At 42.7% G+C, this 25,390-nt stretch overlaps 1 protein-coding gene across 18 annotated transcripts in view; it reads right to left on the bottom strand.

Moving 5' to 3' along the window:
* Positions 1-25,390, bottom strand: part of EXD3 (exonuclease 3'-5' domain containing 3) — a 293,160-nt gene that overhangs the window by 208,026 nt on the left and 59,744 nt on the right. For 14 of the 18 annotated variants that reach the window (XM_033003026.2, XM_042786593.1, XM_042786594.1 and 11 more), the window contains one exon: positions 19,411-19,525. In XM_033003026.2, the coding sequence (XP_032858917.1) occupies positions 19,411-19,447 (37 nt within the window). In that variant the 5' untranslated portion in view covers positions 19,448-19,525. Of the gene's footprint in view, positions 1-6,982; positions 7,091-19,410; positions 19,526-25,390 lie in introns of those variants that run through there. The other 4 variants (XM_033003030.2, XM_042786597.1, XM_033003029.2 and 1 more) reach the window with 4 other exon arrangements.

Genomic DNA, 25,390 nt, shown 5'->3' with positions numbered 1-25,390 from the left:
AAGGGGTAACGGTTTTAAACTGAAAGAGGGGAGATTTAGATTAGATATAAGGAAGAAATGATTTACTGTGAGGGTGGTGAGACACTGGAACAGATTGCCCAGCAAAGCTATGTCTTCCCCCTCCCTGGAAGGGCCCGAGGCCAGGTTGGTTGGGGCTTTGAGGACCCTGATCTAGTAGAAAGTATCCCTGGCCATGGCAGGGGGGTTTGAACCAGATAATCTTTAAGGTCCCTTCCAACCCAAACTAGTCTATGATTTCATGATTTAAAAAAAATCCCCAAATTCAATAAGTTCCTCACTTGAAATCAACTGATTCTAAACATTGACTCATTTTCAGTAGCCAGTATCCTCATTTAACATAAACAATTCCTTATTTCTCCATTTTTCAACCAGCTGTGGCCATTCTGATACATATTTTCCAGCCCTGTAATGCCTTTACATGATAGTCACCTCCTGCCTGTCAGGGGAGAGGAGATCTGTAGGCCATGGCTGCGTTTCCCCTGCAGTCTCTCTACAGCAGATGAAGTACCCTATCACAGGGTTAGCTCTACTAATTGTATTTTCTCTAATATCCTTGCAAAAGCTTATCACGAAGCACTCAACCATGCATTCAATGCTGATTTCATGTTTCCCATTTGATTCTTCTAGAGAAAAGCTGGAATGCCATTAACTGAGTGCACCCCTTCATGATTTTAAGCCATACCTTGGTCTGTACTGCTGACTACATCATTACTGAAAAGTCAAAATGTAGAGATCAAACAGAAATACAGCTGGAGAATGAGCTGCACAGGCAGGACACTGAGAAAGAGAAACTGCCATGCTGGAGAGGAGAAAGGGAAATGAAGAATAGTGGGTAGAGTAAAAGCGTATTGAAAGCAATACAAGTTTTTCTAGAAAAAGAATCTGGTCTTTCTCATTGGCAGTAAAAGTCATTCTTTAACTAAGGGCAGAAGAGATCCCTTCCATTCTGAGAAATCTGAGTTATGAAAACATAATAGGAAACCTCACAATTTCGCTAATACATGCTCTATTTCTCAGTGAGTCAGAAGTTCACATTCTTTTAAGGCAACCTCCCAACTGAAAACAATCCCCACACTTCAAGCAAAAGAATAATAAAGCACACATATGCTTCTTATAAAAAAATCCTTACAAATAACCACAGCTTTTGTTTTCATAATGGCTAAAATTCAGCATTTCCCTCCCAAAAAACACAGATCAAACAAAATGCACTCTCATTAAAAGAAAAGGCTTGCTTGTCTGAGCAGAACAGCCAATAATATTTTCCTCCTCTTTTCTTAGTGCTTTTTGTCAATGAAGAGAATGGAGAGCTGCTTACCAGACACCGCAGTGTAAGGCAGGCAGGCTCAGCCCACCTCCATCCCTGGTGCTCCAAACAAGAGCCTTCCTCCCCCCCCACATCAGCCCCAGGGGCACTCACATTCCTCTCCCACCCTGCATACAGACACCTGAGCAGCAACATCTAGGCTTTGCACGTGGCACGACATTAGAAGATGCCCTTCTGATCTGGTGCCAACTAAAGAAATAAAAATTAAACCTATCCAAGAAGTTACCCAGCTTTGGGAACATCCTCGCACAGTACCCGAGATGACCCACTCTCTGGGAGCAGAGCCGTCCCTTCCCCTTGCACAGTGGCAGAGGAGAGCATCTGACACCATCGGTCTGAAGACACACGTGGGTCATCACCTCAAGCAAACAGAAGTCATTCCTGGACACTTACAATACACCCCGGCGTTGTAGCCCATACAAATGTTTCTCATCAAGCACAAGGACGACTAATCACGGCTTCTATTGTGTAAGCCTGATACGATGTAGGCCTTGCTAACTACCATGCTGTTGAAGCAGAGCTGAGAGACTAATAAGAGGCAAACATCCTGCCCCAGAAGGCACCAGAGGCTGGATGACTGCCCAAGAAGCGTGAAGCCAGCAAAAAAACCTGGGGGAACCTGCCCCCCCCACCTGTAAGGAGCGTGTGTGCTAATTTACAGAGCAAGCAAGGCTAATTCAAATATAACTAACCAGTAACAAACAGAATTGGTAATTATGGACCACCAAGTATAAACTTAGATAGGTTTTTACTAATCATGTAACAAGATAAATAGGCTGTAGTTCCTTTGTGTGTTGGGCTAGCTTTGTGGAATCACCACCTAGCACCCATCTTTGTGAAACTACGGAATAACCTGGTATTTCGGCTTTGTATGGGAGATTAGCTTTTGCACACCTGGTAATGAACCCTGTTTGAAGGACAACAGCATAACAAGAAGTGCATATATTTTTACGTAAGCAGCAGTTCTAAAAATAACGCCAAGAAGTTGCTTTCTAGGCAGGTAATGAAATCTAAATTAACAAAAGTCTAAAAATGCAACAATTGTAAACCTTTTGCAAGTGATTGGCAACACACAATGATTTCCTCATCAGTTAGATGGGCTATAACCTCTCTATCAAGCATCAAGCAGTGCACTCCCTCATTCTCTCTTGATTTTTACATCCTCTCCCCACATCTCCACCGCCAGGCACAGCCAGAGGGGCGACTGAAGACACAGAGCATGGTGGATCCCCATCCTGCTGAAACCATGGCTTGTAATCTTGTGTTCAAAGCTATTTAAGCAAGAAACACAGTTTCATCATACAGTATTTCTTTTCCTCCAAAAATTTAGCCAAGCTATTTTTACTTACTTTAGCCAACAGCTTGAAGCATTTTTTCAGCGATAAATAGTTTTTGTTCCCATAAAACATTTCAGTGTTGAGAAGCGAGTCACCACGCTCCCAGAAGCACTGACAACACTCACAGCTCTGGAATGAGCCATTTCTCCCATCCCACTGCTGAGAGCTGGGGCTGTCTTACCTCACCTTCACCAGCCCAGGAACAGAAGGGATCTGTCACAGCCAGGGCAGAAGGCAATGTCCCTACACTCAGTTAATGGCACTTTCACAGAAACGGAAATTCAAGAGTTTAAAAACAGCACTCCAGAAGACCAACAATTTCTTCTTTCAAGCTTATCAATCCTGAAAGGTGAAGAAAACTAATATTGTCCAGGATAAATGGGGGGACTTCTTACATCTCTCCTTATTTTCTGGCTACTTACTACTGAGGCAGTCAGGAACAGCAGCCGTAGCAGTAGACTGTAGTCTAGCAGAGTACAGCCCTACCCGTATTCTAGCAGACTGAACTGCAGTTTGGGAAAGAAGCATCAGATGCAGAGTGCTATCATAGATCTAAAAAGATAGATAGATAGATAGATAGATAGATAGATAGATAGATAGATAGATAGATAGATAGATAGATAGATAGATAGATAGATAGATAGATAGATAGATAGATAGATAGATTTATTTATATATATATATATATTCCCCCCCCCCCCCCAGACATCTCTGGAAATCCCCAAGTTCTAAACCTAAGAACCTTTAACTGTTTCTCCTAAGTAGTTTTCCACGAAAAAAGCCAACTGTTAATACTAAAAAGTCATAGTACATGTTTTGTAGCCATCCAACTTCCTTTTCAGAACAGTAACAGTAGTTTGATTCTTGTTTAAACACCACTCCCACATCTTCTTCTACTAGTTCCTCACTTCAGCGTACTTCAGAAGTATCAGAGATGACGAATGGGGGCCAGAGCCTCTCCCTTCCTGAGGGGGACGTGCACAGTCGTGTCGCTGACCTCCACCCGTACGGACCAGGTAACCAGGCTCTTTACAGAACCAAAAGTGCTACAGCTTCATCCCCGCCAGCAAGGTGAAAGGCACCAAGGGCATCCTGCTTCCCCTGTCTCCTAAGGATTTCTATTTCTCCTATCTACACAGTTCCATAACTGGCACAGCCGAGTCAGGTATTTAATATCAGACACATAATTTGTTTTTATCTGTGGCTGCATAACCCAAACACTCAATGAAATCTGTAGGTTAGACCTATGTAACACAGCTTGAGCCTGAAGAACACTTCATCTTTTCTGTCAGTATTTCAGAATCATATTAAAATAACCCTTTCAGTAAAGTAGAAATCTACTTTTTTTGTTTTTTAACTAGTTGAGACCACTCAGATCACTGAAGATAGATAATCAGGTTCAAGGAAACTTTGTTCTGTAAATATCCAAATGAGAATTAATTGTTTTTAAAAACAAAAGCTGAAATAGAAACTTTTACATGTTGAGAGTTGCTGGTGTTAGCAAAGTATTTAAACTGTGTTTAAGCACACATTAAAATGCATAGCTAAAAACATCTGGTCCACTTTCAGTACCCCAACACACAGGCTCAGACCTCCAGCTGAAGAACTCCATGCATTTTAGCCTATCTCAATCAAGTGACTCCAACATATTTCAGCCAAAGCTTTAAACCTAAATATGTCCTTGAAGGAACAGCTCCGTGGATGAAATTCTCACCCAATAAAGCTGACACAAAAATTTCCATACACATCAACTAAAGAAGCATTTTGCTTGGCTTGGGTCCACACCAACTTTTTAATACAGTTTTAAATTCATGCTTAATTTTTGTTTAAATTAAGGTGAATTTCACCTAAGTTAGGGTTCATGTGAGCTTTCTATAAAGTTTTGCTATGAAATGCTTTAACAAAACATTCAAAAGACACTCCAAAACTTTTGTCACATAGGTGTGACGATGGAAACACTTCGCTGTCATGTGTTGTGAGGAGTCCAGCTTATTTAGCAAAGCAAATGAAGTGGTGCTGAGCTTTCTCACGGGAGCATCAGGCTGCAGCTCACCTGGGATAGGGAAACTGTGCTGGAAACTCCTGTATCACACTGCTGGAGCACTGACACGTTCCAATTAAAAGAAGATCATGCCAGAGTTACATACAATGAAAGCAGGAGTGCGCATCATAAATAGAGATCACCTTCTGACATTCTTTCCATGGAGTTTGGGACACTGCTTTTTATAAAAACTGCTTTTGTAGATCTTGGTATACTCAACCAGTTTTCTACTGGTAGAAAAGCAGGAAGGGAAACAAGACGGCAGCACCTCCAAGTTTTCTGGCACTTTCTCTATCTGGAGTCAGGTTATCGTAACAGCTCTAATTCTTTCCTCAGCACACAGTTTGACTGGCAAAATCCAGAGCTGCCAGTTGAGTAAAAACTCCAATTAATGTTGGGCATTAGAGACAAGATTAGTGTCTTGCAATTACAACTAAAACTAACTTTTCCAGCAAGTAAAAAGCCCACAGCTTTTATTGTCCAATGTTTGACAAAGGCAGAATGGAAAGGAGGGAGACACAACTATTGGAACAAGAATAAGAAATTTAAGAACACGTTACATTTTGCCACTTACTGCTTTTATTAAGTATTTACTTCGAAATTCAGAGCTTTGCAGTATCTGCGTGAGTGTTCCTGTTCATATGCTTTATGTAACACATGTTAAACCTTGTATGAATCTTTTCTACTAGTTAAAAAACAAAACAAACCAAAAAGCTTAAATCTGCAGCAGATACTAGTGTCATCTCCCTCAACGGATGGGTATTTTTAGCCTTAACAGATCTGCTGAGAGGAAAGATACAGAAAACTCAAATGAATGCCTCTTCAAATTTTATCTTTGTCAATTTTTTCTAAATGTAGATGTGTAGGAATTATACGCCTTTTTTCTGTTTACTTCCACATCTTCAGTCTGAGCATCAGGGCAGGATAAAAGGAAGACCTGCTAACTAACCCACCAGCGGTATTTCACCTCTGGTTCTCAGATGCTGAATGACGGTGCCCTGCATCACACAGTGCCGCATCCTGGCAGTCACCACCTGCCTACCTGGAGTCTGCTGCTGGGAAATTCACTTTTCCCTCTGTTGCTCCTTCCTTGGCCATTCCTCCACGGCCTGTGTAACAGTGGGTAACCAACAATCACCCCCTCAAGGCCAGCAGGTCCCAGTCCCGGTCACAGCTGGCTTATTTTCTGTCCCTCGGGTTGTGTTTCCAAGAGATGAAGTCTCCAACACTATTACCAGCTTCGTCCATTCCTCATTTTCTCCTTCCTCCTCCTCTGCCCGCATGGTAGGATGGGCTTACGAGTAACTGCTGCACAGAAAGGGCAGATGTGGGCACCCGTGATTCGTGCTCTTGTTGGGCAGTATATTGAACCAAACTTATTTGCTTCAAGTGCTAATTTGAGAAAATATAATAGCTTTCTTCTAATCAAAAATATGGTTTGTAAAGAAGCTTTTCAGCTTCCCTTCAAGGTTATACATAACGTAATTAAAGACTCAAGTAAACAAAGTGGAGAAGACCCGTTTGTCCAGGCTGAATCAAGCTCGCCACAGGCAGAGTAGAATCGCTACTTTGCTTATGCTGAAGAAAATAATGGTAAAATCCCTATGCTAAAAAATGATTTCTTTTTCCTATAGCTAATTACATCTCAGAGTGTTATGTTAAAACTCTGTCTCCAGTACTGATACTCGATACTGCCAGAGAAAGCAAGAATCTTCAAATGACATGCTCTTCATATTTGTTCCTACTCACATCTCTGCTCCTGTTGATGCTCTTGAAAATCCCATTCTGAGGTTCCAGGAACAGTTCCAGTTACTCCCAAATGTGCCCCAAATACTGAATCTGCTCCCTCCGTGCACAATGCTCTCCAGGACACCTTTAAATGACTGCAAAATAGCCAAATGCTTTTCCATAAGCTGGGTGGCTCAAACCATTCTTCTCTAGGACACATTACAGACATTACATGCAGGCTCGGGCAAAAACTGGCCCAGTACTTCACACTGCTCCACCACTGACTAAAGAGCTTGCCTGGGATTTTTTCAGTGTTTCCAGTACTAGATACAAGACAGAATAAAAGATATCACTGCTACTTAAAAGTAGAGATGGCTATTCACTTGCAAAATGTATAGATGCACCCTCTTAGATAAAAAAAAAAAAAACAAACCAAACCAAAACAAAAAACCTGAGGGGTCCTACACATGACTTGCAAAGTTATAGCTGTTGGGAGGTTAAGTAGAAAAGAAAGGATACCTGTCAGCTTACCACAAACATGTTTGAAGAGATTTGTTGGTTTCTATGGCAATGGGGAGGGTAACGTGGCTGCCTGGTTACAATTATGGCTGACGCACATCTCAAACAATTGTTCTCTTCCTGTTCATATGACATAAGAAAAACAGGATGTTGAGAGGTGTTTATCTGAATGAACAAGATAAGCAAGCTCACTGACATTTCTAAAAGTATAAGATTTAACTAACAAGATGTTACAGATTTTCTGTGGAAAAAAATAAATCCAACTGCTGCACTGCTGAATGTGATTAAATTATGCATGGAAAGATCCTTTCCCTCTGAACCCGCAGGAAACAGTTGAGGAGCTGTTATATGAGCCATGAATACCAATGGAAAGTCTTTTTAGTGTGAGATACTGAGTTACACACTGCTGAATCAAAATTGAGAAAAACAGCTTAGTGTGCAATATCCTGGCGCTTCCCAAAAGCATATTCAGTTCAGGGACGGCTGATGGGGTGGGCTACAGAGAATCAGGGTGCTGCAATGGTCCTGCTGCTGGACAGGGAAGCCAGGCTGCATTATAAAGCAGTTTGTGGCAACGAGCACCATTTCAGAGGCGTTTCTCAGGCCTTTCCCTCAACCTGAGTAATCACTGCAAGTACTTTGGAGCATTTTAAGTGTCCATCAGTGCCTAAGCGGGATCCTTATCACTCCACATCACAATTTCACCAGTGAGGGAAACTGCAACATGCCCAAATCATACAGCAGACTATGGCGCTGCAATCACTGCTGTCCACTAATTAACACAAGAGGGTACAGCACAGCAGCACGCTGCAGTTTAAAGCAGAAAATGAGCTCATGTCCAAAAAGCACAATATCGTCCCTGGGGTGGTTCTGGAGCAGGGGAAAGGTGCTGGTCTTCACATCCATGTTCCTGTCACCTGTATGCATGGGCAATACACCCACCTAGAAACGTCCTGCTACAGGGCAAAATAATGATAATGAAAACAGGAATTGGTTGAACATACTGCAGGTGACCCAGTGTTGCATTTGCTTTACTACATCACTCCCTTTCATTTAGGAAAAGAGAAGAACTCCCCGCAAGCAGGGAGAAAGGCTAAGGTATAATTAGAGACAAGTATGTTAGAAAAACCTGAAAGTACATCTTGGAAAGTTAATTGCCAGTGGCTGCTGTGTTGTGGTAGCAGGAAGAATGGGGCGTTCAACGAGGAAGCTGGAACGGGTAAGTGCGAGGCTGGAAGTGGGACATCCCTCTGTGCTTTAGGAGACATTTGGAGCATATAACCCACTGAGCGCAGGATGTTTTACATGGAATCAAACAAAATATGAAAGAGAAGGATAGCATGCTTCAGCCTGACTTTGTGAGGAGCCATTCCTGTTTAGGAACTACAGAGGACTGGACTTAGAGTCTCCTCCATCTTCAGCCTCAAGGAAAATTAATACTGCTAAATATTCTGGCTTGGAATGTCCAAGAATTAGTTGTTAACTGTGAAACAGTGAAGTTGAACAATCTTTCACATACTTATTTATTCATTGCTTTGTCTATTTAAAATGAATATGTAATATAAAACATGACATTCGTTAAGGCCTTCTGCACATCATCATATCCCATGAGAGAACCAGACCACACGGCACAGTGCCCCAATCATTCAAAAGTACAATTGTGTCGTTGTATACTGCTAGACACAGGGCCTGACACTGAAGACCTGATATTAACAATAGTTTTTTTTATAGTACATCAGCCACCACAGACCTATTTGAGTACATGGTTAGAATAATAATGATGTAATAGAGAATGTAAAAAGTTTTAAAATAGAAAATGAGTACAATCAGATATTGAAGTGAAGGATAACAAATATGTGGACTTAGTGATAGTTTAAACAAGTGAGCTGCGGGGAGTAGAAGGAGGTAGACTGAGACAGCTCTCCAAGGAGAGCTCCATGCAGTTGCTAGGGATTAAAAGATCAAAGTGCCTGTGCACTGTCACAAAAGCTCCATCCCAAAACAGGATCATGCAGTGTGGGAGATGTGACTGAATGTAATACCTTCAACAATTCTTTCTGCTATCTAGAGCATCTCCCTTCTAAGAGTTGCAAAAGACTTAATGAGCCATTATAGTTTGCAGCTGGTTCAGAACTGAAGAAGCTGCCTTTGGACCTCTGGGAGCACCAAAGCCAATGTGTTACGAAGTCTGTACTGGCTTCCTTGGCAATGCCAAAACATCACCAAGTTCGACACAAAGCTACCTAAACCACCTAACGCTCTCTGCATGGGTTTGTGAAGCTGCAGCTACTCAATATCCTTTCCAAGTGGTTGCCCTCCTCCACCACCACTTTCTTTATTTCAAAAACATTTGAAATAAAGATCTTTGAACTCTCCCTATAAGACTTGCACAAGGACATATTCATCTTCCAAATGTAATCTTTTTACAGTTCTTACTATGACCACTTCAACACGTTTTTGCCAGTCAACAATGCTACCAAGACATTCCCCAAACCAGTGCTGAACGAAGCACTATCATAAAGACCTGCCAACAGCGTGTATTGCTTTGAAAACAATAGGTCTCCATGTTTATATTTTTCCTTTTCTACATTGAGCAGGTGTTTGTCTCCTTAAAAAGCTGCACCTCAGGCTAGAAATTGCAATTTATAAGGCAGGAAGATGCTGCACTCCTTCCACACATAAGCACTGGGAAGTGAAACAGTTCACCCAAAGTCTCCCAGCACAGCCCCAGAGAAGTGAGAACAGGTGCCCGATTCTGACCTCCCTCATTTTTGCATCAGTACGCATCCATCTGTTTTAACAAATACTTCTTACTCATTCAAGCCTGGTATCGGCAGCTCTGGGAACGCAGGGTGCAGTCCCCCAGCGAAGGCACAGACCCTTCCTGGTGTCGGGGGCCAGGGGGACACTCAGTGTCCACCACAAGCCGTGCCCAGAGCCACTACACGTTGGTGCAGTCTCCTCTTGCCCACTGGGATTCCAGCTGCACCAGTCTCATCTTCTCGGGGCTACCAAAAAAAATCACGTAACAGCCAGGTATTTAATTACAAAGCAGTTCTCTAAGAACAGGTCTGATTTCTAAAGTCCTTTAGCAAACAATGGATGAGCTTTGCTACCTGTGTTATCCATATCAGAAGACACAGGGTAGAATAAATCTGTAAAAGAAAGTGGACTTCTACCGACTTTTATGTAAATTTTGTTTTCCCATTTGGTGCACATATTTAAGTCAGTATCGAAGGAACAAAATGGAAATCAAATCATTGTCTCCATCTTGGCTGGCTTACAGATCAACTCCCAGCCTTTAATTCTAGGAAGTGAGTGACCACAAAGTCTCATGACAGCCAAAGGCCCCCCTCTTTCAATCTGAGTCGCTGTTTGTCTTGGAAGTAGCCAGGTTAATGCTGCCCCATTCAGCCTGCAAGGGAATGCGAGGCAGATCGAAAGACGGAAAGACAGACAAAGATGGACAGAGAGACACTGCAAAAGACCGAGAGACAAAGACTCGCGGTGGGATGAAAGAGCATGGAACGAAGGCAGGACCCGGCCAAGCCAAACAAAGTTTTCCTTGAATGATTACATCTGCTGGAGAGTCCCCAGCTTGCACTCTCCTTGCTGAGAAATTCTTTTAATTGTGTCTAGGACATTTTAAAAATCCCAAGAAATGTTCCTCTGTAATCATGAAAGCTCTGAACTGTGTGAACTTTTGTTATGCTGAATTACTGATAGCTTGCTACATACTTCTTGAAGCAAAAGCTGAAAATTGCTTTACAGAAGACTTTTCTGAGGTAGAGCCCTCGGGAGGGAAAACCGATAATAAATCTTAATTTATTTTTCCCAAGAAAAAACAAACAATTTAGAAAAATTCTTCTCCCTCCCAACGTCCGTGTAGCTAAGTACAAAGAGCATCCAGAAGAAAATGAAAAGAGATACCTCCTCAAATTACGCAAAATTAAATAAGGTTAAATGAATGATCTGTAGAGCCAAAGCCTACAATTCTGTAAAATGGCCTCCCTCGCTGGAAATCAACAGGGATGGTGGTCTTCCACAGCCAGTAAAGCCACTCACTGCTTGGCTGATGGTGACGAGTGGGCAGTACTTGGGCTAGAGTGTATATCCAGCACCTATGCCAAGACAGCACTGTATGTCAGGCTGCCACAGGCACTTCCTTGTATATATGAAAATCAGTACTTGTAAGCCAGAAAGACAGATTAATACTAAGCAATTTTCAAGTTGGCTAAAAGAACTGTGATTCTACCTTGATCAGACAAACTCCTGGAGTTATTTGAATGCCACTGCCCCCCGGCTTCATATCATGGGTCCAACTGTTGTCTGCAGCAAAGATGAGAGGGGTTTGCCAGGAGGTTTAAGGCTGTTTTCCCAGCCTTAATTTCTACTCTACTACTTGCTATGATAACCAGAAAGGTCAGAGAGTTGACAGATTCCAAGTACCTAATTTCTCTCCTCCACAACCCAAACATCTGCCTGCATACCTCAGGTAACTAGATATTTGTATTTACCAAATTTAAGGATCAGTCATTGGAAGATGCTGCAAATGCAAGGCTCAGGGTTAAAAGACAAAAAAAAAAAAAAAAAATCAAAAGGAATGGCAAGCCACCCCTCACCTCGCCACACTTGCACACAACACCATGTCATAGGTGTGTGGTACCCAGGAAGGCAAAAGCATTACTAAGGGGGAACACCTAACAGATCTGCTCCCATAAAACAGCCACCCAAAGGGGTGCTTTGGCATATGCACATTTTTGTACATATTATGAATTGCACATTTTGCAGTATTTTGAATTGATATCTGGCTGTTTCTCACCACTTTGCTAGTGCCAAGACATTTTACTTGGGCCAGCATAAGCTGCCCTCATTACACCTCTATTGCCTATCGCATACAAGTGCAGTTACACAAAGCAACCCCAACCCTCCCAACTCAGCAGCTCGCCCTGTTGAAATGTGGAGAGCCCCTTCCCTGCCCCAGCTCACGCAGGCTCTGGACCACAGCAACTGTTCACAAGCCTGTCCCACCCAAGCTGTTGGCAGAAAACTGACTCAGACAAAATACAGAACTGTTCTTGCTGGGCCAGTGAATTAAACCAACTCAGTGAAGACTCCAAGGTAACAGCACTGAAGCAAAGTGATGACTCGTGTACCCAGGGCTGGGTACAGGGGTGTGAAGGAGAAGGGCATGGAGCAAGACCTTCCTCTCACAGCTGTGATTAAGCCACTATATCAGTCAGCACTTCCATTCATTCTGTTCTGTCAAAACACACGTCTTTCCTTATAACATATAGAGATACGCATTATTAAATATGTAATAGGTAGCAATGCATATTCTTCAATGAACTGCAAAGTAGGTAGGTACAATGTTTAGTTTTATATGCTCTACCACGTTAAAGACAAGTCTCCAACTTAAGGTAAAACTCGTACATGAGCCACAAGACAGGATCTCATACTCTGCTGCAGCACGAGGTGGCCAGGCCGAGATGCTGCAGCACCTTGAGCAGGAGGTGCAAGCACTGTTGAAAGGATGCAAATACACAGACGGACGTCAGCATCATCTAGATTTATTTTTTAAACAGTATGCCTTTTAGTAACTTTAAAACAGTATCTATCCTTAAGACAGGCAGCCTTTCCAGGCAGAACCTCCTCCTCTATACCCTGACCTCTGCTTAACATTTCAGGAAGAACAACCACCTCTCCATAGTGAGGGTGTACCATTTAGAAACACCAGCTCAGTATCTACTGAATGACTCTTCAACAACAGGGCTGAAGGAAACCTCAGTGGACAGAAACACTCAATGCTGCTAAGGGAACTGGCAACAGTCAGCCTACCATCGCGCTGAGTGAAAGACCAGGTGGCACCTATGAGATGGGGTGCCTAATCTGAACCAGTGAGCAAGGGGACCGATGGCTCTCTAGCCCCTAGGTACTGGGAATAAACAGTCTGATGGACAAGGAGCACAATTTGAGAACATCCACAGCAATAATGTCAATCCTTAAAACTGTGAAGGCTTCCCTGAAAACCTGTGGTTTGCTGGGGAGGAGGTTGGGGTTTTGTTTTATGCTTATTTGCCTCTTGTTTTTGCCTTAGTGGATAACATTCATTTCCAGTAACTGTCGACCAAATTGGAAAAGGAGTATTTAACAATAAAGAGCAAGAGTCCATTATGAGTAATGGCAACCCATGCGCTTTTATGAAACAATAACACACCAACATAAAATAAATCAGTGCCTTTTAATTTAACAATGTAAATTACCCTCCCACCTGCTGTGAATCTCCGTAAGGAGAAAAAGCTGGCTGCATATTTACCAAGCTGTCTATCCCAGTCTCATTCTGCACTGGCCTAATGCCCTGGGGTTAGACTGTAGGACTCTGTCATCTCTTGCACTCGTATGACCTAAGAAAGGGAATGTGGCCTTTTTCCCACAAGCCCAGAGTGAGAACATCATAAAAGCTGAACTTTAGCCCCCTTTTTGGGCAGGCAGCACAATAGCAAGGAGGATGCTGTTACTCCCTGGAGGCTCTGCTGCTGAAAAACATCACCAAGCTCAAGTAAAAGGTCAGTAGTTAGGATTGCATCTCTTGTTTTCTTCAGTTTTCCTCCTCCGTCAAAGGCAGTTAAACATTCTTTGCACACCCCCCCTCCCTCCTTCTGAGAAATGCAGGAAGGAAGTGCTTGCAAAATAGTTTAATTTAAAAGAACGCACAATCACACACACAGCAAACACTGCTTTAGACTCAGAGCAGGACATTTCTATTGCCTCACAGTTCCCACTAAAATACAAATGAATCCCTGCAGCGGCAGAGTCATTCCTCCCTCCCTGCGCACAAATGGAGGCTGTATTTTTACTCCCAAACCCTTTTGTTGAGGGGCAGACACCTTGGGTGAGCAGATCTGTGGCTACGTGCTGCAGGCAACCCCCTCTGCTCCTCCTCCAGAGCACACACCACTCTGCAGGTTCTCGCTGAGCTGGAGAAGAGGACATCTGCCTAGTGAACGCGGGTGGTGGAGCCACGGAGAGGAGGCAGAAACCCCTGTAATCAGTCAAGGTGCTGCACGGTAACAGGCACCAGGAGTCACTAGCACAGTCCTGGGTTGTAGCACACAGTTTCACCTCCAGGCTTTCTCGTAACTAGTGCTTGTTTGATTTCACAGTATGTTTTTCCTCCAAGGTCTGATACCTGGACCTTGCTAGAGTTTGTGAAGCATGTTTGGGACTGTTGGGTTTAGCTTGACCCTTGTCTTCACTGGATTTATGTGAAAGAACCAGAGTAGGAGGAAACAGCTCTTCTACTCCATTCCTTTTTGTAAAGAGGAATGTAGAGACCAGCAGACAATTCATGGAAAACTTCTTCGTTATTGATCAGCTTATGTTGTATGACCACATGTCCAATGTAAATGTAATTCTTTTCAGTCACACAGTGTTTTTGTATCTCTGGACCACCAGCATTTACTATCACAAGCCTATTTCTTTGACTTTTCAGAGTCTTGGGCAGTCCTGTCTTCCCTTGAGCCGTGAACCATGACAGCATATGTCAGAAGGGGCTCGCAAGTCCCTGCCTGCTTTCACTTCTTTGAGAATTACCAGTCCTCCTAGCCACAGTCTCTTGAAATAAACACCTCTGTCGCTCGCAGCTTCTCCCAGCGCAGCAGCACTTTTGCTCGGTGGTTTCAGCAAATCTGATCATGTTACTGCCGTCCCGCGTTCCTTACATTGCTCGGCTAGCATGTGGTGGATTGATTTCAAGTTGGCACTCTTGTACTTAAAAGGGACACTGTCAACAAATCACAGTCCTGTCTCCTTTTTTAACCTGTTGCTGTCACAGTGCAAAATTAGATTAGTAACATAAATAAGAGATCAGTGCATGTAGGAAATAAGCAGAATTGCGCCCGTTGCCCACTACGAGTGATGTCCCTTCCTCCAAACAGGATGGCCAGGACAAGCGAAGACACAATAAATTATTTTCTAGAAGGAAATTAAGAAATTCTGCATGCTGTTAATGTGAGCACTTTCCCATGTACAGCCAGAGCTTCACAAAGGGGAAGATTAATACTTTCATGAAACAAGGAAATGAGACTGCCAAATGCCACAAACTGTCTGGGGACTTTGGGTCTACGGCAGAACCTGAAACTAGGTGGTTGTGTTTTGCTTTTTTTCTTTTAAAGTTGACAGCTTCAGTTGACAGCATCTACATTCAGCCTTGAACAGCTGGGAAACCTGACTTTTCTTAGTTCTAGGCCATTGCCCTGATGGGTGAGTGTTTTGGTTTTGTTATTGTTTTCATAAACATACAGCTATTACTGATGTTTATTATCTTGCCCATCCCCAGTAACTTTTACCTTCTTTTCTTTTTCAGTTGGTGTTATTCATGTGCATTTCTGGTAGATTAAAAAATAATTGTTAACATTTCAGAAATGCCTTCAGATTTTAAGTGAGGACTCTATAATAGTGCACTCTGTAAAGACCTTAAGTAAGAAATAACTTCTGTCCCACAGAGTATTGTAAAGGCATTTAAGGAGCTTACTCCCCACCCCATGCCTGTTGCAAGCCCAGACAAAGGACAATAAAAATGTGAAACAGAAGAGAAGGAATTAAATAACCACAGAAAGGCTTATATGGCTAGGCAGACGAGGTGCTCATGCAGGTAGTCAGCATGGAGCTGGAGATTTTTTTGCTTATCAAGACTGTTAAGCGTTATACACTGTTTTTTACATGGTAAAAAAGTATAAAAAGCATAAACGACACTGAAAGTTGTGTTACAGATACAACCCACCACATCAGCCAGTATGCACATGGGGTCAGAGCAGCCAGATTTCAGTAGTACGCAATTTGCTTCTGGAAAGTCTTCACCAATTACTTCCACAACACTAGCCTAAAAACCTTATCATTAAAACAACATACTCCTTCTTTAATTCTAGAGCTTACTCTCAGATGCAAGTTTCTTCCCAGCTTCGCCAAAACATAGCCTTAAGTAAATACTGTTTTGGCTTTGAGTACACTGGGCACACTGCAAATTTAAGTCATGATGGAAAAATTATTGACAGTAGCCTTTTTCAGAGAGAAAAGTCAGAGGAAAGGTTGATGGAATCCTGTAGCGTCACATTAATTCAGGAAAAACATAACCTCCAAAATTATTATTTTCTTACACTGTGCAACTGCTGAAATTTCAGGATAAATTATAAATTTACCATTAAGCTGGACTTTGACTTGAATTTTACCCCAAGCCCTCCAATGACCCAAACAGAGAAGTCTTTAAGGTGTTTTAACTCCACTCTAACTTACAAGATGATGTGCTTAGCCAACCCTGAGGTGTGGGCTCAAACACAGAATACAGTTCAACAAGGGCAGCATCAATTTGAAACCAGAAGGGCAAGCACAATTGCTTTGGTGGTTGATAGTCTTTCTATCCCCCTCCTTCCATTCCTGAGTACAAAGTAGTCCTCTTGCTGTTGGACACAACCTACTAGGAGGTAGCTTTGGTGTATCTCAGGTGAAAGGACATTAGGATGGCTTCCAAAACACCTATGGGCAAATGCAAAGTGAGAACACAGTAATGCAGAACGGGCTCTGTCTCTGTGGATGCCCACACTCAGAGAGATCAACCCAGGTGCTCAGCCTTACACATAAAACATTCAGGCTAGATGTATAAGGAAAATTAAACCTTAAATATTTAAAAGTTGTTTCTCTGTCAAGTTAGGCTCTTGCTATTCTGTCATAACCAGCTGTACAACAGGATTATACAGTGATCTTGAGAGGTGTTTCAGTGATTGCTCATTATCTCTTAAAGCCTATCTTTGCAGGCTTTTGCTAATAGAACCAAAATGAAATTCCCAGCTCAAAGAATACTAAAACCATACTGTAAAAAACCAAAACCAAATAGCTGTTTTAAGGAATGGTTTAAAAAAAGTTACAGAGCAGATAGGTCTGAAAATATTATCTAAATATTGTAATTCAGAATTTAAACAAAACCAGAAATACAAGAAAAAGATCATGGTTCAGTTCTGAGCCTTTTCTTGGAGGCAGGCACAGAATCATATTCAGCAAAGGTAATTCATTTACAGGAGGGGCTTCCACCTTATTTATTTCCTCCTTCTTTAAGGCACCATAGACAGCATTTGCCTCATCACTGCCCTGCCCTGAAGACCTGACAAAAACCTCTGCCTCTGTCACAGCAGACAACAGTTACTTCCTTCCCCTGTTGCCAGACACATCACCCTGGGGTACTCTGGACCACAGAGCAGCCCCACTCATTTCCTTGGCTTCGGGCTCTACAACCTGTCAGTGCAGCAGTTTCTTTACCAAACATCAGTCCTTTTCCTCCTTCTTCCCCTTTTTTTCTTTGGGAAGCTGTTTCTTCTAATGGGGAATTTTGATTATTGAGATAATTATAAAGAGAAGAAAATCCCCAGTAACCTGCTGCCAGACACAACCAACAGATCAAACTGGCTTGTGCACAAATCCCAGCAGTTTGCGCTCACGCTGCCTCCAAAATGTTTATGCGAGAAGTGTGTTTTTCCTGTTGCGCTGCCGTGATTGTTTGGCTGGGCTGGGTGATGGATGGTAGAGAAGGCTATGTCTGGAAATGTGCTCCGAAGTCGACAGGAAGCTCAGGGGGCCTTTGCCAGCACTTCCTTCCTGTATACAAGGGGAGGACAGAATGGGAAAAAACTTGGCTGTCTCTTACCCTGAGAAAAGTGCTACCCTTCCAGCTGGATTACAGTAAAAATAATTTAATCTTTCATAAGATTATAATATCCTTCCTCTCTAAGTATAGCTACAGTGGTAGCAAGGCTTAGATAATTAAATGAACCGACAATGTAAAGCTTAATAGGTGGCTACAGAAGGCTTGTGCTGGTAGCTGACCAAATGGCTGTCCAAATTTGAAGATCCCTATCTTCAGCCAAGACATAAATCATCAGTGGGTCACACCTGTCTTATCTTGACTCCAAGAGTAACCAGTACTAAACACTGTAACAGAAGGTATAAAATCCACACAAGTAGTACATTGGAAATGTGTTGCTCTGGACAGCTTGATTCCTGTGCCTGTTCTAGAGCGTGGATTTAAACTCACAGCATAATGTTTATTACCCCTAGAAAAAATAACACTGCAATGAGCAATATGATACGTGATCCACACACTTCTCATGAGCACTCGGGATGGTCTGTGTTTGAGAGACTCTCCTTGAATGTCTTTTTCCCAAGACCCAGCCTCTAGGTCCTTCTGTGGGTGATTCATGAATCTGCATGACATCCTGACGTGTAATCATCACCTGTTGACAGTAATGAAAGCACATGCAGAGTATTACAGAATAGATATTCCGTGCTACCACAGGAACTTTCCTAAAGTTTTCTATTCTCGATCTTCCAGACAACCTATAGGCAACAGCAAGATCTTCAGTGTAGGCAGGTGTTCAGAATCCCAAACTCATCAATTTGGTCTGCCTACAGCCACATGGATTGCCATGGCAAGAGCATGGCACAAAGGCAGTGGCTATGAGGACAACTTTCCTTGTTATCCCAGCAAGGGGATATCTTAGCAATCCCCGCAGGCAGATGCTATCTGGGCAAGTTTGCCCAAGTGAGTCTGAAAAAGGGAAGAAGAAATTCTCAGAACTTTTGACAACAAATGAAAAATCCCCAAACCTGTAGGCAGACAGCTCATAGCAGCCTCTATTTCTGAAAAAGGAATCAGACAAAAAGACCTCACCCATTAACAAAGAGTGGGGAACAATGGAAACTGTCAAAAAATAGCCCTCGCGTCAGACCTAAGAATGTTCTTCTGCACATCCAAAAAAGCACTGAGCTGAGCACGAGTCTGGGAGGGTGTCAGCCACTGCTCCTGGCTTGCGCATCTCCCAGGCCCTTCTCCTTCGCAGAAACTGCCAGAAGCACTAGACGATACTGAATTCCAACAACCAAAGATGGGGATGGAAGAGGAGAGAGGACATTTATGGCAGGACTGAGTCAGAATTAATAACAAATTCCTGCCCATTCAATCTCTCTGGCAAGGACCTTGACACTGAAACTTCATGGGACATAAGTGAAAATGATATGTGTGTGTACCTTCCACAGGTTTTACTTCATAGGGTAAAGCAATTAATGAGAAAACCAAAACATGGATAAAATCTGAATGAGTTGTGTAATAAAAATCATGCTTTTTTCTGAACTGGTGAGAAGTTATAAAAATTATTGCTATAAAAATTTTCAACCTGGATTACAGTTCTATGAAAGCTGATGCCTAGATGTAGGCCAGAAAACCTCAAAGATTCAGTAAACTTCACAGCATTCAATTTACCATTGAATTCACAGGTTTTGCTCTATTTGTGACTCAGCAGTCTCCTCCAGTAGCACTAAGGAAAGTAAATGGAAAGTAAATCATGCTGAATGAACAGGAGAAGATAGGCAAACATTTGGACAAGCAGAAAACTCACCAGTGGGCTGATCACTTGAGTCACCGTCCTGATTCATCTTCCCAAAAGCAGTACAAAATCAGGATGCTGAGGTTAGAAGTCTACAGCTCAGAGTTGGTAGCCCAAGCTCTTGCTTCTGAAAAGAAAAAATGTAGTGCTACTGTCAAACTGTAGGAAATTCACCCTGTGTGACAAAGAAAACATCTTGTGTGTGGTCTGTTGCCTTTGAATCTAAGCAAGATAGTGGAGAAACTGTGTGCATATACAACTTAGTGTAGAAGTCATAGCACATTGCCTAAAGATTAGAGAACTAAATGGTGAATTGGTGAATTAAGTTAACCAAGAAACACTGAAAAGTGGCATCTGAAATCTCATGGAAGTTAAAACAACATGTAGTTAAAACAACATCTGGATTCCCAGAATAAGTCAAGATTAGTCTTCAGATTTAAATTGCACAAACAGGAGTCTCTAACATTGTTTACTTGATTAACCAAACAAAGAACTCAGACCTATCTAACCTCCAAACTGAACAAACAGTCCACGTGAAAGTATGTTTTTGCCGTAGCTAAACAGCTCCTCCTCTTTATTTGCTTGCCCTTCCACTCATCACATCTTGACTGTGGTTGAGTTGGGAACAGAACCCATGTCTCCCAAATCCCAACCCAGTGCCTTAACCACCACATCCTTCCTGCTGAATCACATTGCAGAATTGTTTATCAGGAAGGAAATTCCCCCTTGAGAGTACTCACTCTGAGTGTGCTGGTGGAACACAAATGCTTAGAAAATTACAAATGGACTAGCAGTAACAACAAGTGATTTAAGCCACTGTACACAGGCTAACAGTATATATACATATCTATGTATACATCAGTACATTGTTTCTTGTAGTTAGCAGCAGCGTAAGTAAAGCACCATCAAGCAGAACATGACAGAGAACAAGCAGAGCATCCGGACATCCTTAGAGTAATAGCCTCCTGCTCTTCAACAGATGATACGTAACTTTGAAAACATATATCCCCCATTTACCATTAGGTGTACGTCACTCAGAGTGGGGATTCAAAAGGTTTATATTCTTACCAGGCACCGCAAAGGTCACTTTTGATAGCATCTCACGCCAAACTGTTAAGTACACACAGCTGTTGTATGTGATCTAGTGACTCAGAATTAATCTCAACATGTTGTACTAGCGAAGGGCCTTCACTTTCTTTAAGGTCTTTAGCAAAAAAAAAAAAAAAAAAAAAACCAAAGCCAAAAACCAAAAAACAACCACAAGCAGAGAGCGGGGTAAAGATACCAAAAGTGGAAGAAACATGTTTTAGCCTAAATACAGTTTACCCCATTAGCCTCCTAGAAAACAAAAAGGGTTGCGGTTCATCTGTGATCTGTCCAAGGACACAAACCCACTGAAATGGCAAGCTCGTGGCCCAGGACTCTGAAGAATTTGGCTCTGCTCAGCAGTTGGGCAAAGGAGAAGAATTTCCCCACTTGCAAGCAACGGATTTCCAGGTTGCATCCCACGAGACCTCACCACAGTAACCAACACAAATATGCACTTCGGCAGATTCCCAGAACTCTGACAAGATTTCTTTTACACTCCCTTTAAATATCATTGTATAGAAATTCCAGTAGGACTGACTTTTGAGGAGCAGGGAACAAAACCCTCAATCACAATGTCCTAGGGTCACCTTCACATATCTAAAGCAGCATTTAATGGGCACATCAGATAGATCTAGTGGCTTCAAGAGCAGACACAAGGGAGAGGTGCTCAGCCTCCAGTGCACAGGTCCATGGGACAGCTAAGGGCCAGGTCTGTCCCACAGACCCACACCAGCCCCACAGGAAGGCAGTCTTCTCTCCAGAGGAGCCTGCTTTGGGGGCAGCCATCCCACCATGCACCCATGTGAACACCTGTAAGCTTCTGTTCCCCACGGCCACCTACTCTGTACATTAAACTCCAAGACTGATCCCAAATCATGCCAGAAGCACCTCTCAAAGCAAACACAGGGAGTATCGGTGCTGCTCTGGAGACAGAGAGCCTCTCCAAGAGCACTTTGTGCAGGATCCAGCTATCACATGCAGACACCTGCATCTCGTATGACCCTCTGAGCTCCCCTTCTGATCAGTGGAGATACAGAGACATCTCTAGGGAGCTCACCTGAACAGGGATGACTTGAAGACGACAACTATGGAGTAACCCGTTTCTCTCTGGTGGCTGCCTAGAGAGTCCTGGTGGCCATCTCAAATGAAGGCATCTATGTCCAACCAGCTAAATCCCACCCTCTATCAGTATTCTACCCCAGAGTTGAACATACTGACTCTGCTGTCCCACAGCATATCGAGAAACGCAGCAGAAAGTGTCAGGCAAAGCACCAGTATCAAACAAAACCAAATGTCACCGATCTGAGGTTTGGTATTTTGAATCTACTATCTATTCATTCTTTCTGTGTTAACATTAATTGCCTACATTTTTTGTATTTATCTTAATATACCTTCGTGGACACATGAGAAGAGCCAGACTCTTCTTAGTGGTGCCCAGTGACAGGACAAGAAGCAGTGGGCATGAGCTGAAATACAGAAAATCATGTCTAAACATTAGAAAAACAAACCAAACCAAACCAAACAACCCCAAAACAAACAAACAAACAAACCCTAACTTTTTTTTTTTTTTTTTGAACTGCACGAGTGCTCAAACACTGGGAACAGGCTATCCAGACAGGCTGCAGAGTCTCTGTCCTGCCTGGACACAGTCCTGAGCAACCTACTCTGACTGACCCTGAGGTGAGCATGGTGTTGGAGTGGGTGATCTCCAGAGGTGCCCTTTGATCCCAGCTGTTCTGCAGTTCTGTAGCATACTTAGAGACTTTACATTAAAAGGCTCCTCACATTTCGGATGTACACAGTTGAAGATTGACAAACCTTATTACCCAGGGGTAATGCCTGAGATTTCCAGAGAAACTATCATGCTATCCCCAGTCTGTTCCCCATTCAGCCTGCCAGGAGTCACTGCTTGCTGCAGAATACCTGCCTCAGTTTTGTTCTGCACCACTTTGTAGTTTTTCACAACAATGACATCAGACACATCCAATAATTTACGGAAATGGAAGTTTCTTGCCAGAAAACACTTTGAGACACTAGTTCCATTCATTTGAACGGTAAAAAAAAGTCACAATTTCTCCTCAAGGCTTCTTTCAACCTTGACATTATCTAAAAACCCTCAAACCTTATTTTTCACATCATATGAGACTAATTTAGAAATTAATATTAAATGCAATTAAATTGCTCTTCACTAAAAAGGCTATTCTCTTATTCCTTGCCTGTTATTTTTGTAGTCCGGATCAGGCTTGGGTTTTTTTCCTATTAGGTCAGTTCCACTTAGGTCTAAATCAAGTGTGTCCAGAGGGAGAATGTAACTCTACATCTTCAATACTGCAGGATGTTGTGATCAGTTTACAGTGGTGAATAACGGCACATTAGAAAGTAATTGCTGTTACGGATGTTTTCTGCTTAGTTCAAAGCACTCCCCATACGGAAACCTAGCACAGAACAGCTAAAGAAAAAGACATCTGCAAAGAGCTGCCAAACTGCTTCTCCAAAGACTTTTGATTTTTCTCCAGAGCAGGTGTGGGCACTACTGAGCTCTTGATTTGGGGACTAGTCCCATGCAGGAGTGTTTTGCTTCATATTTAAGCAAAATGAGCTAATGATTGCATCCAGTCATCTTGAATAATGTGTGTGAAGCAAAAAGGGTGAATGTCTAGCAAATGTCTGACACCTCCCCTGCCTGCAGTCCGTAACTGCCCCAAGGTGAAGTAACATTCAGGTGGATGGGGAGGCTTTTTCCTTCCTGACAGTGTAAACAGAGTTCACAATCCTGCTGCCTCAGTACCAGCTGAGGTCACAGCCACCACCAGACAGGGAACTGGAGGCCACCGGTTTCCTTTTGAGCGATTTCAGTTTGAGCAGGGCCATCATGGGGCTGGAGGGAACTACAGGCTCCTGGATGCTCAGCTGCAGAGCCAGGCAAAGAAAAGCAGCAAAATGCTCTCCTGATAGTTTGTTAACCCTCGGTGGGGTCAACTCCTGTGCTGTTACCTCAAGCTCTGCTGTAGCTGGTGCTTTCTTTAAAGCCCAGCAGCTCGGTTGAAGAGACGGAGTAAAAAAATCTTATCTCCCTTCAGAAAATGTCACCAAAACAAAAAAGCAGGTTTCTATTCCGCTTGGCTATGGAAAAAGATTTGAAAATGTGAAGTGAGAGTAACTTAAAGCTTTAGAAACAAGAAGACAAATACTAGGAAACAATGTTTATTTGTAGTCCTCTCCATATTGTGATTTTTAAGCCTATCTCACATTTTTGCAACCTGCCTTTTATTGCTTTATTTTTACAGAACATGCAGGCACATGCAGCAAAAGATATCCAGCATTACAGATCCCTCTGCAGAAAAAAAGAGTTAGAAGTATGGGTGAAGGAGCTGTAGTAGTCCTAGAAATGCTAACAAAAGCATTACCTGAAGACCATGGGTGTCTTTTCATTGACTTTTACAGACTTTGGATCCTGTACTTAAACCCAGTTCAGCAGTCCTGGGGCCAGACTTGGCTTTTAGGCTCCCAGCAGCCAAAAACCCAACACTTCATTCTTCATAACACACCAGCTAAACTACACCACCCAAAATCCCTGCTCCACGCTTTAATTATGGTAACTCAGACTTCAATAGGTCACATATTACTTATGTTACATGAACCTTTTTACAAGTAATCTTGGTAGCCTGTATTATTTCAAAGTGGGAAAGAGTGACAAAGAGGCCTCTCCGTACCATAGGCTGAAATGCAAATAGCAGTTCCACCTATTTTTACAGTCTTTATCACATAAATCTTTAACTACCCAGAAATAGAAACTTCACTTTTCAGTGATGATATAGGAAAAGAGCACTGACAGCAGCAAAAAAAAAAAAAAAAAAAAAAACAAAAAGGCAGCAGAGGCTGTCAGCCAGCGCCTGCCAGCAACACTGTGCACTGTGCCCATGCAGCCCCCCCAGCAGCCTCACCTCCCCGCAGCACCCCGAAGCAGGCAGGGCCCCCCCGGACCCCGTGGGCCAGCTCCTACCCGGACAGGGCTGCACAGCACCACCAGGAACATCGACCAGCCCAGCAGAAGCCAGCACACGAATGTGCTATTGGGAACAGGCCAGGACAAGTCCCTGTAGCTAAAAGCCACCTTCTGTAACAATTAATTTTGAGTCCATTCTAAGGAGGAGATCCCTCTTTCCCCACTTCAGTTTAATGGAATTTTTACTGAATGATTATTGATTTTTGATCATTTGTGGAGTCATTTAATAATTTCACACCATTATCATCATAATAAGATTCACTGGAACCACTGAAGGCTCAAACCAGAACACATACAGCAGAAACCAGTAGAGCTACACAGTTCTGGCATACACTCTCCACTTCATTAGTTCTGACACTAAAACTAGAAAGCAGATGACAAATTATCAACAGATGTCTATCAGAGTCTGTTGGATTACCAGAGCTGACCCCCTCAGCATGGTGAAGCCAGCCAGCTTAACAGGAATGTATTTTTAATAGAAGTTTCTGTCCAAGTTCCTAACATCAATAAGCAAATTTTTGTGACACCAAGGCCATAAATAAAACCTGAACCTGTGGAGAAAGCCCTGTATACCAGAGAACATGCCTTCCTGCACACATGCAGAACGTACAGCACATCACCACCATCAACAGGGTACCAAGAATAAAACAATTGTCATATGCAGGTACCAACCATGTGGAGCAATGTTTGAAACCAAGAAGTTCACATGCAGCCTTTCATAACCTAGAGCTGACTCTGCAAATCACAGGCCAGCAGCTAATTTCTGTATGTTCTACTCCTGACAGTAGAGTTGACCCTCCATTATAAAAGCAGCAACTTCAAACGACTGGGTCGCCGCTTCCCTTCCAGCCAGGGTAAACAGTTTACCAGCAGCATCCGACTGAAGTTAATGCAGCG

This window comes from Tyto alba, unplaced genomic scaffold (assembly GCF_018691265.1).
Source record: "Tyto alba isolate M040663 unplaced genomic scaffold, T.alba_DEE_v4.0 Super-Scaffold_11, whole genome shotgun sequence".
Taxonomy (NCBI): Eukaryota; Metazoa; Chordata; class Aves; order Strigiformes; family Tytonidae; genus Tyto; species Tyto alba.
Note: the sequence above shows the minus strand (reverse complement) of the source record. Positions and strands in the feature narration are given on the sequence as shown.